The sequence below is a fragment of the Babylonia areolata genome, chromosome 11, assembly GCF_041734735.1.
Source record: "Babylonia areolata isolate BAREFJ2019XMU chromosome 11, ASM4173473v1, whole genome shotgun sequence".
NCBI lineage: Eukaryota > Metazoa > Mollusca > Gastropoda > Neogastropoda > Buccinidae > Babylonia > Babylonia areolata.
In genome coordinates, this window is record NC_134886.1 from 17,249,414 (window position 1) to 17,265,562 (window position 16,149).

General features: G+C 41.3%; 1 protein-coding gene across 1 annotated transcript in view; it reads right to left on the reverse strand.

Moving 5' to 3' along the window:
• Positions 1-16,149, reverse strand: part of LOC143287587 (chromodomain-helicase-DNA-binding protein 4-like) — a 50,748-nt gene that overhangs the window by 31,974 nt on the left and 2,625 nt on the right. The window contains 12 exon segments of the mRNA XM_076595695.1: positions 1,139-1,330; positions 1,966-2,110; positions 3,791-3,922; positions 5,005-5,198; positions 5,766-5,843; positions 7,336-7,446; positions 8,343-8,519; positions 10,679-10,822; positions 11,734-11,943; positions 13,941-14,092; positions 14,712-14,826; positions 14,828-15,118. Coding sequence (XP_076451810.1) covers positions 1,139-1,330; positions 1,966-2,110; positions 3,791-3,922; positions 5,005-5,198; positions 5,766-5,843; positions 7,336-7,446; positions 8,343-8,519; positions 10,679-10,822; positions 11,734-11,943; positions 13,941-14,092; positions 14,712-14,826; positions 14,828-15,118 — 1,941 coding nt within the window.

Below are 16,149 nucleotides of genomic sequence, written 5' to 3' on the forward strand. Positions count from 1 at the left end.
AAGCGTCAGACTTTCAGTCTGAGGGTCATGGGTTCAAATCCAAGAGCAATCACTATGAATGGTCCTTTGCAGTGACCCTGGACAGGGACAGCAACAAACATCACACATGGAAAGGAAGCAATGGCTGTGCGGTTAATAAAGCACTGGAACTGAGGGTCCTCGGTTCGAATCCTAGAGCACTCACCAGGAGCGGTCCTTTGCAGTGACCCTGAGCCAGGGATAAAAAAACATCAGACATGGAAGGGAAGCATTGGCTGTGTGGATGATAAAGCATTGGACTTTCAATCTGATTTCAATCTGTAGGTCCTGGGGTTTGAATCCCAGAATACTCACCAGGGACGGTTCTTTGCAATGACCATGACAAGGGATGAAAACATCTGACCAAAAAATGGACGGCAAAAATGGCTGTCTGATTAAATGGTGTAGCCAACAGAATATACTACACCGATCTCACCTCCTTGTAATGGGAGTCAAGGAAGGTGATAGCCTTGTAAACACAACATAAATCTACGAATCTAACGCCCCACATTCTAACCAACAGAACACACAGAGAAAGACCCCTGACCCCCTTGCAGAGGGAGTAAATAAAGTCCACATTCTAGCCCACAGAACACACACACAGAATGACCCCTGACTTCCTTGTAAAGTGAGTAGAGAAAGGTGATGGTCTGGATGGTCATGTGAACAGGACACAAATGTATGAATCTAACGCCCCACACTCTAACCAACAGAACACACACACACAGAAAGACCCCTCACCTCTTTGTACAGGGAGTATAGGAGGGTGATGGTCTGGATGGTCATGTGAACAGGACACAAATGTAAGAATCTAACGCCCCACACTCTAACCAACAGAACAAACACACAGAGAAAGAAACCTCACCTCTTTGTACAGGGAGTAGAGGAAGGTGATGGTCTGGATGGTCATGTGAACAGGACACAAATGTATGAATCTAACGCCCCACACTCTAACCAACAGAACACACAGAGCAGACACAGAGAATGACCCCTGACTTCCTTGTAAAGTGAGTAGAGAAAGGTGATAGTCTGGATGGTCATGTGAACAGGACACAAATGTAAGAATCTAACGCCCCACACTCTAACCAACAGAACACACACACAGAGAAAGACCCCTCACCTCTTTGTATAGGGAGTAGAGGAAGGTGATGGTCTGGATGGTCTTGCCCAGCCCCATCTCGTCGGCCAGGATGGTGTCAGTGCCGTTGGCCCAGGAGAACCTCAGCCAGTTCAATCCCTCCAGCTGGTAGGGGTGCAGGGTGCACCCCGTGTCGTCCAGGTAGGGTGGCTGGCACTCCAGCTTCTTCCTCAGCTGGTGATGATGATGATGATAATAATCATGATGATAATCATAACAATACTACAAATAAGAAGAAGAATGATAATGATAATTATCATTATAATAATCATAACAAAGACACAATAATAATTATAAGAAGAATAATAATGATTGTTATTATCATAATCATAATAACAAAGACAATCATCATCGTCATAGTCATTATCATCAACATCATCATACTTAATTTACTCCCACTGCTGGTAATAACAGTAATGACAATAACAAAAAATAAAGCATCAACCCAGTCATTATTTGGGTCAATTCAAGGTAACAGGGTATGTCGCTTTCAAGACCCAATTTGGGTTATTCTTTTTAAAGACTAATAAGTTTCTGAAGACAAATAAAAAATTTTTTAAATAGCAAAATATAAAACGATTTTTTTTTTTTTTTTTTTTTTTTACACAGATGTTTAGTCTTAAAACCCTGGATGAACCATGCAACACAGAGAACCACAAAGTGCTGTCAATCACTGGATGCATAATACAAATCAAATCATGTTGATCACAGCCCAGCCGACCGACAACGCATGGGCCCCTTCAGGGCTGACACTACACACAATACAGGAAACTACGCCGCCCACAGAGAAACGAGACAAAGACACGTACGTCTGTGGTGGGCTGCAGGGGAGTCATCTTGCCGGCCAACTCCTCCTCCCTCTCCTTCTCCCTCCTGCGGTCACGCTTGTCCTTCTTGCCCTTCTTCCCTTTGCTGGGCTTGTCCGGCAGGTCGCTGGACCCGCACATCACCAGCCTGGCCACAGGAAAAACAACAACAGTTTCAGTTTCAGTGGCAAAGCGTGCAGACTTATCCATACATGCTACACCTCGGCCGCTGGAGCCCTACTTCACCAGCCTGTCGACAGGAAAAACAACAACAGTTTCAGTTTCAGTTTCAAAGGGTGGAGACTTATCCATATATGCTACACCTCTGTCACTGTACCTACACATAACCAGCCTGTCAATGAAAAAACAACAACAGTTTCAGTTTCAGTGACAACGCATACATACTTATCCACACACATTACACCTCTGTCGCTGGAGCCATACATCACCAACCTGTCGACAGGAAAAACAACAGTAGTTTCAATTTCAGTTTCAGTGGAAAAGGGTGCAGACTTATCCATATATGCTACACCCCTGTCACTGTACTTATACATCACTAGCCTGTCAATGAAAAAACAACAACAGTTTCAGTTTCAGTGACAACGCATACATACTTATCCACACACATTACACCTCTGTCACTGGAGCCATACATCACCAACCTGTCGACAGGAAAAACAACAGTAGTTTCAATTTCAGTTTCAGTGGCAAAGTGTGCAGACTTATCCATATATGCTACACCCCTGTCACTGTACCTATACATCACCAGCCTGTCAATGAAAAAACAACAACAGTTTCAGTTTCAGTGACAACGCATACATACTTATCCACACACATTACACCTCTGTCGCTGGAGCCATACATCACCAACCTGTCGACTGGAAAAACAACAATAGTTTCAGTTTCAGTAGCAAAGTGTGCAGACTTATCCATATACCTTACACCACTGTCGCTGGTGCTGCCATCCATCACCAGCCTGTCAATGAAAAAAAACAACAAGTTTCAGTTTCAAGGAGGTGGCAAAGCATGAAGACTGATTCTCACATTACACCACTGTCACTGGAGCCATACATCACCAGCCTGTCCACAGAAAAACATCAGTTTTCATTTCAAGGAGGTGGTGAAGGGTGTAGGGCGCTCGCCAGGGATGCAAAGGGGAGGTAACCTACTTCGGGAGGTTATCGGCCATAGCTACTTTTGTTTTCTCCACACAGGCGGGTAGTAGTTTGCACAGGACAGGAATCAGACCCCTGCCGGAGTCTGCACTAGTGGGTCACAGTTAAGTATGTGTACTTAAAAATAAGTTTCAGTTTCAAGGAGGCGGTGAAGGGTGTAGTATGATCCATATATCGCACACCACTATTGCTGAAGCCGCACATCACCAGCCTGTCCACGAAAAACACAGTTTTCATTTCAAGGAGGTGGTGAATTGTGTAGACTGATCCATAAACGTTGCACCACATCTGCTGTTTAAGAAATCACTGAACACAACACACACAAGCATTATTCGTTATAATCATCATTGAAATGAGTTCTCAAAGTAGGTTTAACATACCTGAGCTTTTCTTAGTTCTCAATGTGGGTTTGACATACCCAAGGTTTTAGTAGTTCTCAAAAGTAGGTTTAACATACCTGAGGTTTTCATAGTTCTCAATGTGGGTTTAATTAACATACCAGAGATTTTCGTAGTTCTCAATGTGGTTTTAACATACCTGAGGTTTTCATAGTTCTCAAAGTGGGTTTAACATACTGGAGATTTTCGCAGTTCTCAACATAGGTTAAAACATACCTGAGGTTTTCATAGTTCTCAATATAGGTTAAAACATACCTGAGGTTTTCGTAGTTCTCAATGTGGGTCTTCATGTCAGCAATGCCATTGTCCTCCTTTTCCCAGGTGGCCTGGTCGTAGGGCAGGTCCCTCCACTTGCACAGGTACCACATCGTACCATCCTTCTGTCGTCTGTGATGAAACAAAAAGGTTTAAGGTTGTACAGTATTTTATGGTCAATGGGGCTGTGAATTTATAGTAATAACAATGATTTCATTTATAAAGCATCTTTCCATATAAACGTGCTCCACTGTGCTGTACAATGTAAAATATGAACGTTTAAAATATGCATTTAAACACTAAAATGAAAACTTGACATGTATAACCCCTTATAGGCAGTCAACCAAACACTCAAGCACTAATTTATGTTTATGCACACACACACACACATACACTCTCTCTTTTTCTCTGTCTATAACACACACACACCACACACACACACACACACACAAACACACACACCCACACCCACGTGTGGTTGATGATGTGGTGGATGTCCAGCCACTCACACAAACACCTCCCACACACATACTACACACACACACACACCGCACACAGACACACACAAACACACTACACACACCCACACTCACGTGTGCTTGATGATGCAGTGGATATTCAGCCACACACAGACACAGACACAGACACACACACACAGACACACACTCAACAGCCAGAGCTAACACAATGTTATCAAATGTCACCTTGACTCACCCACCCTTTCTCACTGCATTGTGGCCCAAGGCCATGTACATTCAACTTTTCTGAGTTCTGAGTTCACCCAACTCTCTCCCCCCTACACACACTCAAGTCTGATTAATGATGCGGTGTATGTCCAGCCACCCACACCCACACAGACACACACTCACATGGGGTTAATGATGCGGTGTATGTTTAACCACACACACCCCACACACACACACATACAGACTCTACACCCAACCACCCACCCCCACACATGTGTGGTTAATGACGCAGTGTATGTCCAGCCACTCACAGACACAAACACACACACCCCAACCCCCAAAATCACCCCCCCACACACACACACACACACACACACACTCATGCATTATTAATGATGCAGGGTATGTCCAGCCACACACAAACACACAACACCCCCCACACACCCACCCAACACCCCCCAACATATGATAAATGATGCTGTGGATGTCCAGCCACACACACACCCAACCCCCCACACCCCCACTCACGTGTGGTTGATGATGCGGTGTATGTCCAGCCACTCAGGGCGCACGCCATAGCGGTAGAACCTCTCCTCCAGGTTGTGTGGGTCCTCGTCCTTGACCTTGTCCTTGTAGCTGCTGCCGTCCTCCAGGGGCGGGGGTTCGTCCATGTCCACACGCCGGATGTAGTTCCGGTACATGGCCGGGTGGTACACGTCAAGCTGTTCAACAGTCACCATAGCATCAGGTACAATGTCCACATGAGGTATATTACATGTGTCTAAATTACGACGTCAGATACAGTTCATGTCCAAACTACGACATCTGCTACATGTCTAAACCACAATAAACAGTACACAACACACACACACACACAAACACACACACAGAGACAAATGCACCCATGCACACACACACACACACACAAACTCAAACATACACAAAAGTACAACCACCCACACACACACCCAAACAAACACACAAACACAAGACATACACCCACACACGCACTTCCCCCAGACGCACACTATTCTGTGCTCTTCGTCATGGACAACGGTTTGCAGATGTGTAATTTGACCTTCATTTAATAATTCGAGTTACTACTCATTTGACATGATATGCATACCAAAGATGTACACTCTTTTTGCCAGAGACCCTTTCCTATGGGCTGGTGGCCGCCTTAAAGAATAAAATTTGTTCTTGTTCTTGTTCATACCCCCCCACCCCTCCCACTCCCAACAAACACACACAAATACACCCACCCACCCACACAAAGAAAACCAACTCACAGCCAGTTCAGAGATCCAGTCACAGTGCCAGTATGACATCTCATGCCACTTGATGAAAAACTCACGCAGCGGAGGTCTCTGCAAACACAAAACAGAAAGGTGAAACTTGAAGAAAGAGAAAGGTGAAACTGGAAGAAAGTAAAACTTGAAGAAATAGAATAAACTGAAAGATAGAAAGGTGAAACTAAGAAAGGAGAAAACTGTAAAAAGAGAAGGAAATGAAAATGAAACTGAAGGTGAAACTAAAGAAAGAGAAGGTTGAACCTGAAAGAAAGAAAAACTGAAAGAAAGAGAAAAATGAAACTTAATAATTTAAGAAAGAAAAAGAGAAACCTGAAGAAAGATAAAACTTGAAGAAAGAGAAAAGGTGAAACTTGAAGAAAAGAGAAAGGTGAAACTGAAAGAAAGAAAGGTGAAACTTAAGATAAGAAAGGTAAACGAAAGAAAGAGAAGGTGAAACTGAAAGAAAGAGAAAGGTGAAACTTGAAGGAAAGGGTGAAACTGAAAGAAAGAGAAAGGTGAAACTTGAAGAAAGAGAAAGGTGAAAATGAAAGAAAGAGAAAGGTGAAACTTGAAGAAAGAGAAAGGTGAAACTGAAAGAAAGAGAAAGGTGAAACTTGAAGAAAGAGAAGGTGAAACTTGAAGAAAGAGAAAGGTGAAACTTGAAGAAAGGAAAAGGTCAAACTGAAAGAAAGGAAGGTCAAACTGAAAGAAAGAGAAAGGTTAAACTTTGGAGCAGTGAACTGATATCCACTGAGTATAGGGCTCAACATAGGTGGGGCCTAGTCCTCTCCTTGCACAAAGAAGAGAAATAAGTGTGAACAAAATCAGTTCATGTGGAACTTTTTCAATTATCTTTAAAAAAAAAAAAAAAAAAAGAGGATAAATTACCAATCTGTACATCATTATAAAATCTTATACATCATTCCTGTACATTTCAGATTTTAAACAAAACACAGAGAGAGACAGATTACCAATTGTACAACACTATAAAATGTTGTACATCATTCCTGTAAGAAGTGTAATTACTATGAGCAACAGATTAACATTTTGGATAAGAGTAGAACAAGAAATTACAAAAGCAACTAACTATATCACACACAACAGAACAAGGAAATACACAAAAAGACTAAATACTTAACATTCAGCCAAAAAAAAAAAAAAAAAAAATCAACAAAAAGTGGCTAAATATATCACATAATCATACAAATAACATAAAGTCACAAGGAAAGACAAGGAGTTCATTCACACATTTTATGTAAGTCGTTCACCATCAATTTCATGTAACAGAATGCTGAATAAATTTACCACCCAAACTGGCTATCGATCGAAAGAACAAAACAAAACAAATGAAAAAGACATGGGCCAGGTTGCAAGAGATGAATAATCTTACCAGCGCTAAGTTTGCTCCACAGTAAGAATTTCATTAGTTTACGGAATCAGGCTTTTGGAAAATTCTGAACGTCAAAACACCCTTTGCGTTGACTGAACAACGAAAATTCTTACTGCTAGGGACACTTAGCACCGCCAAGATCGCTGAAACAACTGAGTCGTGAACCAAATCACTCACCGTCTTCTTGGACTTATCGTGATGTGTGTGGTCCAGCTCATCCTCCTGCTCTGGTGGTTTTGCCCATCGCCACGTCAGGATTTTGTGAACACGCCCTTTCAGCGGGGGGCACTGACAACCATTTCACACCATGGGATAAAAACACGTGCGTGCGTGCGTGTGTGTGCAGTTTGTGAAAAATAATTGCAACATTCAATCTCTTTTACAAACAACAGGGTAAGGAAGCAATATCTGCCACTGATATGGTGTCACAACAAATACAGTTTCCAATACAATGTTTTACCTAAAACTCACACCAATTTCTACTTGTTGTACTTAGAACCTCGGCAGTTCCCAACACATTTTACATACATCTCACAGCAAATTTCACAAGAGGGCAAAACCTTCTGCTGGAACTTTACGCATGTATGATCCATTTGTCTCTGAACATGTTGAAATTGATCTGACCACTTTTCCTTTAGTCATGAGTATAGAAAAAATGCAATGATAAAGTTACAACCTTCTTTTTGAACATTCTGGATCAACAAAAAAACAAGTAAACTTATACTTCTCTGGTCCTCAGAATATTATTGGTGATAAACTAAATGGAATGTCTCAACCAGGGACTTATGACAAAGTTAAAGACTGCGAATTACATAATATTTCTAAAGAATTAAAACACGCAAAACCTAAAGGCTTTACTACAAGAGTTACTTTAGTTGTTTTTTTTTAGTTTTCTCACAGTTTACTGAAAATCACCATACACAAACATGTTGAATAAAAAGACTACATATAATAAAATTAAAATAAAATAATAAAAAACGCCAAAAAAAACAGAAACGTGGATCCGCCAACAGTACTAACATCACATCTAGCACAGCACCACCCTCTGATGAGAATGGTTTTGGGCCATGCATTTCTCAGTCGTTTAATTCTGTCTTAATTGAACTCAAGTTCTTAAAATGAGTGGTGGTACATTCCTTAAGACCTGAGACACCCACCACCAGCCAAAAACTCAGAATACTCACGTCACATCTGGGGCAGTGCCACTCGCCCTGGGGGATGGTCTTGAGGGGGGGGTTGAGGCAGTGGGTGTGGTAGGCGGAGGGGCACGCGTCGCAGCACAGCAGCTCCCCGCCGTCCTTGCACACCCGGCAGAACTCCATGTGGTCATCCTCCTCCTGCTCCTGGATGCCCTCCCCTTCCTGCACATTAGCAGCCTAGCGGGACTGACATTTTTTCAGAACTGCACCTCGATGGATCAAAAAACATACGCCCGTAGAGCCCCCCCAAAACTAAAGTGTTTTCTTTTTCTCACAACAGCAACATTTCTTTTTTCCTGAATCTTATTACATCTTTTCCACCAACCAAAGTTTTTTTTTCAAGCAACAGCAACAAATTTTCCTAAATCTTGTTATATCAATTCTCCAACCAAACTTCTTGTTTTTCTTGCAACAGCAACAAGTTTTCCTGAATCTCGATGTATCTATTCACCAACCATTGTTTTTTTTCTAGCAACAGCAACAAATTTTTCCTGAATCTTCTAATATCTTTTAAGTCTGTATAAGCTCGTAAGATTTTCTTCATTTCAGAGTCCGAAAACTGTTACACTGACCATATCTCTGTGTGTTGTCTTTATTTACTGGTCGTTTTGTACTGAACTCTTGACAGAGCCTTAGAATTTCCAGACAACTTTTATGTGTGAGGGTATGCATGCTGTTCATGCATCAAACGCCAACAGACTACTATATGCTTCATGAATGTGTGCACAGAATTTTTACCTCTAACCTTGATACTCATGCAATAACACTGTCCTAGATCACAGGATCTTTAACTCATTCAACCCTGCACCCAAGCATAGCTTGAGTGGCGAACTTGTTTCGACGCATAAACCACAAGCAAAGGGAACAAACTTCAACAGTATTTCTGGCTTTGTCAACAGGTGTCAATTTGAAGGAAAAACCAGTCAATTTCAGTGTATTTTCATACTTTTACCGCATCAAAAGGGCATGGAAGCCTGCTGAGGCTGTAAACTTCCCAAGGTTAAATGGGTTAATAATAACATGCATGGCAAGTGTTTGACCGCATCAAAATGTCAAGTAAGCGCTGTAAACTGTCCAGGGTTGAATGGGTTAATAATAACATGCACGCCAAGTGTTTGACAGCATCAAAATGTGAAGGAAGCGCTGTAAACTCTCAAGGGTTGAATGGATTAATTATAACGTGCACACCAAGTGTTTGACCGCGTCAAAATGTCAAGGAAGTGCTGTAAACCTCCTGGGTAAATGGGTTAATAACAACATGCACACCAAGTGTTTGACCGCGTCAAAATATCAGGGAAGGGCTGTAAACTCCCCAAGTTTGAATGGGTTAACAATAACATGCACGCCAAGTGTTTGACCACGTCAAAATGTCAAGTAAGCGCTATAAACTCTCCAGGGTTGAATGGATTAATAATAACATGCACACCAAGTGTTTGACCTCATCAGAATGTCAGGGAAGGGCTGTAAACTTCCCAAGGTTGATGGGTTAATAATAACATGCACGCCAAGTGTTTGACCATATCAGAATGTCAGGGAAGTGCTGTAAGCTCCCAATGGCTGAATGGGTTAATAATAACATGCACACAAAGTGTTTGACCACATCAAAATGTCAAGGAAGGGCTGTAAACTCCCAAGGACTGACTGGGTTAATAACAACATGCACGCCAAGTGTTCTACCACGTCAAAATGTAAAGGAAGTGCTGTAAACTCTCCAGGGTTGAATGGGTTAATAATAACATGCACGTCAAGTGTTCTACCGCGTCAAAATGTCAGGGAAGGGCTGTAAACTCCCGAGGTTAGAATGGGTTAACAATAACAAGCACGCCAAGTGTTCTACCGCGTCAAAATGTCAGGGAAGTGCTGTCAACTCTCCAGGGTTGAATGGATTAATAATAACATGCATGCCAAGTGTTCAACAGCGTCAAAATGTCAGGGAAGTGCTGTAAACTCCCCAGGGTTGAATGGGTTAATAATAACGTGCACGCCAAGCGTTCTACCGCGTCAAAATGTCAGGGAAGTGCTGTAAACTCCCCAGGGTTGAATGGGTTAATAATAACATGCACGCCAAGTGTTCTACCGTGTCAAAATGTCAGGGAAGTGCTGTTAACTCTCCTTGGTGAATGGGTAAGTAATAACATGCACACCAAGTGTTCTACTGCGTCAAAATGTGAAGGAAGTGCTGTAAACTCTCCAGGATTGAATGGGTTAATAAGACCACATCAAAAAGGCATGGAAGCATGCCAAGGCTGCAAACTCCCCAGGGTTGAACCAGCTAACTAGCATGCAGATTTGAGTGTGTGACCGCTGAGCCCGGTACTCACGCAGTGGGGACAGCTCCACTTGCCCTCAGGGGCCTCCTCCAGCTCTGGCTCCAGACACACCAGGTGGTAGGCACGGGGACATGTGTCGCACAGGATGATCTCCCCTCCCTGCTGGCACACCTCGCAGTAGTCCTGGTGCTCCGTCTACGGGGAGAGAAAAAAAACACAACATATGGATGACGAGAAATGAATAATCAACAAACTTTTCTTCCTTTTGCGTGGATACTTCTTCAAAGTGTTTTTTGATTTGTTTTTCAAACTCTTTTAAAACATTGACAACAGATTATTACAATCTCAAAAGAACCTACAGCTTTCACCCCTTCACCCAACAGGTGAATTATACAGGTGGAAATTGAGCCTCAAACAGCTATTTCTCAGGACTTAGCACTATGTCTAACAGAATTACGATGGAACCCCCCAAAATGCATGTTTGGTAATGAAACATCACCTGTAAGTCAGTAGTGGACACACAGGTGGAACATTTCAAATCTGTTTAATGAAGACAGTCAGGAGAATGAATTAAACAAAGAAATCTTCACAAAACAGCCCAGTAACTGTTCAGTATTCAAAATTCAGACTGGGGTGTCTATCTAATGAATGAGAAGAAGAAATTCTTGATACCTCCTAAACCCAAACCTAAGATGAGAACAAAACAAGCAAAAAAAACAACAACAAAAAACCATCAAGTAGCAAGTAATGTATGACATTTGACAGGTAAGATAAGTGTTGTGCGAGAAGCTTGTGTGTGTATGAACATATACTGTGTTTGAATTGTCAGGCTGGATGTCCGTGCAGGGTTGAGATTATCAGGTGTTCTTTTTTTTTTTTTTTTTTTTTTTGCATTTTTGTGTTCACACGTCTGTTTTCAGAATGCACAGCACATTTTGCAAGTTTGCAAGTTTTATATGGAATGGTGCTATACAAATCAATAGGACTTTTTTTCTTCTTTTTCTTTTAACATAACAATCAATTTAACCGACCCAACCCACTTGTGCACACTCAGCAGGATCTATTTGTATTATAATAATCATAATTATCATGAAGAGCGAGCATACCTCATAGCCCTCGGCGTCAGGGTCGTTGGGGAACTTGTTGGTGGTCTTGGTCTTCTTCTTGCGGTGACCTTGACCCCGACCTCGCTTCGTCCTCTTACGGGCAGGGGCCGCGGCCGCCTCCGCCTTCTCCGTCTCCTTCAAGATGGCCGCTTCCTCCAACTGTCGTTCAAACTCCTCATCACTGGTGTTGTAGCCAGCCTCGTCTTCGTCCTGTTTTCGCATCAAGTTCACTACCTCTCTAAGCAAAAGTCAAATCAGCCGAGGATTGAAGGTGGGTGGGGTTTTTTTGGGAGGTGAGAGGGCAGGGTTGTCTTTTTCCCCCCCAGCCCCCTTTTCTGTCACTTCTTTCTCTGCACTATCACAGGGGTGCAAGTGATTGTTGTGTGAGGCTCAAATTCAGACAATGAATTTGGCGGGGGGGTTTTTTTCCCCTAAAACCGACACTGAACAACAAAAGACAGAAGAAACTGAGGAAAGATGGTTTGAGATAGGTAAGGGTCTTGCCGGCTGTATCCTTCTTGTGAAAAAATGTAAAGATAATAATTACACACAGTTTTTTTTTTGTTACCACTTTCTTTTTCTTTCTTTTTTGAAACACAGAAACTTGTATCTATCGGTGAAAAATATGTTCATAACTCACTGTCAGAAATGAGCACTGGAAAGTGGAATGTTAAGATAAAAAAAAAAGTGTTACTTCAAACCTCTCTATTCAGTACCCACATCACATGTAATGAACACACTGATTGGACAGTCAGCGAGCTAGGCTAATCACATCAAGAACATTCCTTTTCTGGCCCAGTTAGACAAATCCTTGCCAAGAATTTTCCCTTTCTTGCCGAGTTAGACAAATCTTCGTCAAGAATATTCCTTTCCTTGTTTTTTGTTTTGTTGTTTTTTTCAACCACATGATTAAACAGTAACAGTGGCTTTGAACTGCAACTTGGTGAGACTGAATTCATAAACCAAAAAACATGACACACTTGATTTTTCTAACCAGGCAGCCAGCCATACGTTATAGGCCTTTTTGAAAACCAGATTTCTGGAATAACTTCTTTTCAAAAAACAGATGCACCTGCACCCCTGCTGACTCACAACTGTTCACCTTCCTTCACTGTGTCGCCTACACTGCATCTCCTTGCAATACGCCAAATCCTTCATTCACTGTATCAGACTATCACATGACAACGCTGTATCACCTAACAATACACCGTCACCGAAACAGCTGCATCAACTACCCCCGAAACCATTCCTCCCATGCACAATATGAGCACAGCAAAAAATGAAGATAAAGAAAAAGAGACAGATCTATGACAGTACGAGTAAGCGTGCAGACTGACCCGTATTCGATACTCCACATCTGCCTGTAAAAGATTTTGAATTATAAAAATGGGGTGGGGGGACGCAAATGCTTGACCTGAACATAAATCCAAATACACTGGTCAGGCCTTGAGAGGCCATCCAACATCAAACTAAAAGGAAATAAACAAGAAAACAAATAATAAGTTCAAATAACAAACGACAATAACTGAACAAAATGCATTATCTTTCCCTTTCTGCACTATAACCACCTCTGCTTTCCAACTCTCTCTACTCCTCAATAAATAAATATCACACCAATATGAATAAAACAAATATCATCCCAATATGATCAAAACAAAGATCATGAAATAAATAACTACATGCATGTCAAACAAATAAAGCAATTGAAGAAAGAAATAAAATACAAATACTTATATACTACTACTACTAATAATAAAGGATGATTTGATCACCAGAGATAAAAGATCAATTGGTAATTGCGTGCATGTAAACAACAACACAAAAAAGTGGTAAAACACAACAGAAATAGTAGTACTACCATGATAAAATACTACTAATGTCAACCAAGCATAATCTGATCATCAATGGTGAAATCATTAACAAAAGAAAAATTAAGGCAAAAAAAAAAAAAAAGCATTATAAGACAATACTACTGCTATTACAGCCACAAATAATAACCAAGCCAATACTTTTGACCATCCAAGACCAAAAGCAACAGATCTGTCGGTCTGACATCCCAAGGCATACGAACGGGAAAAACGACTCATAGCCTGCAGGGACCTAACGACCACCTCGTCATCCTATCCCACTGTTTGCTGAGCAGCTCCGGGCTAAGTATGGCAGCACCAAACCCAAGGGAAACCAACTGCAGCACAAAGGCTACTCACTGAGCTTGCCTTCTTCTTCTTGCGCTTCTTGGTGATCTTGATCTTAAGGGGGGCCACCGCCTTCTTCCCTTTGCTCTTCTTCCCCTTGCCGGACTTGCCTCCTCCCCCTCCTCCACTCTCCTCCTCGGTGGCCTCACCGTCCTCCTCCTCATCTGAAGCAGAATAATTGTATCGTATTGTATTGTAGCGTATAGTATTGCAGTGTTTTGTGTTGTGATGTTGTAATGTATTGTAATTTACTGTATCATATTGTATTGGATAGTATAATATCGTAGTCTGTTGCACTGCATTGCACTGTATTATATTGTATTCTATTCTATATTGTAACACTGAGAATTCACCACTCCATGTACAGAGATTTCCGATGCCCTGACGCACAGCACAGCATCTTTTACTGGCACCTTCTGGCACTGCGCTGTGCTGTGCTGTGCTGTATTGTATTGTATTGTATTGTATTGTATTGTCCTGAATTACTTTTTTGTCGCAACAGATTTTTCTGTGTGAAATTGGGTCCGCTCCTCCCCGGGAAAACATATCATCACAATGCAGACCCCCCACCCCCCATGGCCCCCTCTTTTTTTTTACCCCTTTCTTTTTTTCATGTATGTTCATTGTTACATATATTTTGTGCTAAGTTAAACTGTACACAAATTTAATCTTAAAATCATTCAAATAAAATTAATTACCGGTAAATAAAAATAAAACAAATGCATAAAAAATCAAATTAAAAAAAAAAAATTTGTTTTTTAAAAGCAGGTGAGCGACAGTTACCCCTCTGTGGTGTGGCAGGTGACGCTGCAGCCGATGACGAGGGGACCACCACAGCGCTGACAGTCTCTGATCGGTCCCCGGGACCTGGGGGCTGGCCTTTGAACGGGTTGTTGGCAGGCAAACTCCCGCCACTTGGCGCCCAGCAAAACCACCAGCTTGGCCTGGGCAATCTTGGGGTTGTCTTTGGCGATGAGCGGTCGCACGTACTGAGAGAACAGTTTGTAATTGGTGATGTTCTTGTAGTCGTCCTCAGAGAAGTTGATGTCAGTGTTTTTCAGACCAAACTCGTTGCAAATGTCTGCAGAGGTTTTCGGCTGTGGCCGCACTGGTGTCCGTTTCTTGACGTCCTTGGGGGTGATTTCGAATGAACGGTCATCCTCTTCACTGCCTCCACCAAAATCACTTCCCTGCTTTACAAATTGAAAGCACAAAATTTCAAATTAACAGGCCGCACATGCAGTGACAGTTAATTGAGCAAAATCAATTTAAATCCATCTCAATTACAGCCTACTTGACCCTATCATTTAAGACATTTGCACCAAAATCTGAGCACTGTGTCATGTTTTAGTCATGTTTCTAAACTTGTATTTCCACTAAGTTTTTCATCACAATTCTTAATTTTTAGAAGTGTACAGATTCAAGTCTACAATTGCTTCTATTAGTATTAGAATAATCATTCTTTTTTTCTAACAAGGTTCCCAACAATTGCACAAATCATAATCATAATATGCATTAAAAAAAAAAAAAAAAAAAGATAAATTTAAATCCAAAGTCACTCACGTGTGAAATTCCTTTTGATAAGTTTCATTTTGCAAGTTCATAATATTCATATATGAATCATATACCCATTAAATAACCACTCAGTCAGTCAGTGCAACAAATGCATGTTTTGCACCATGGCTAACTAGTACAAAAATCTGACAAATACTGAAAGACAGATAACGAACCTGGAACAAACATTCTAACTCAAAGTCTAAGTGGAAGTTACAGTTACATGAACTTCAGTCAAACAATTAACATTTCAAAGTTGGCTAACTAGTAAAAAAATCTGACAAATAAAGAAAGACAGGTACTGAACCTGGATCAACATTCTAAGTGTAACTTACGCCAACTTCTGTCAAACAATTAAGATATCAAGGTACATACTTACAATTGCACTCACGTAAAAAATTAACAATGGTACATTGATTCAAACAACTAAAAGTAACACTTTACATTTCAATTAATCAGCACTCCAAACTTCAAATGCTTCCTATTTTGTCATAAGTGGTGAAAATAACGACATTTCCTGTGGACTGAAAGCTTGGTTCAATGAACATTTACTGCTGAACTGACCTTCGATCACTCCATACATTAAACTATTGATGTGGCCTGTTTAACAAGTTCATCAAATAATACCCAGTCCATCATTTACAAATCAGATATTTTCAAAATGCTC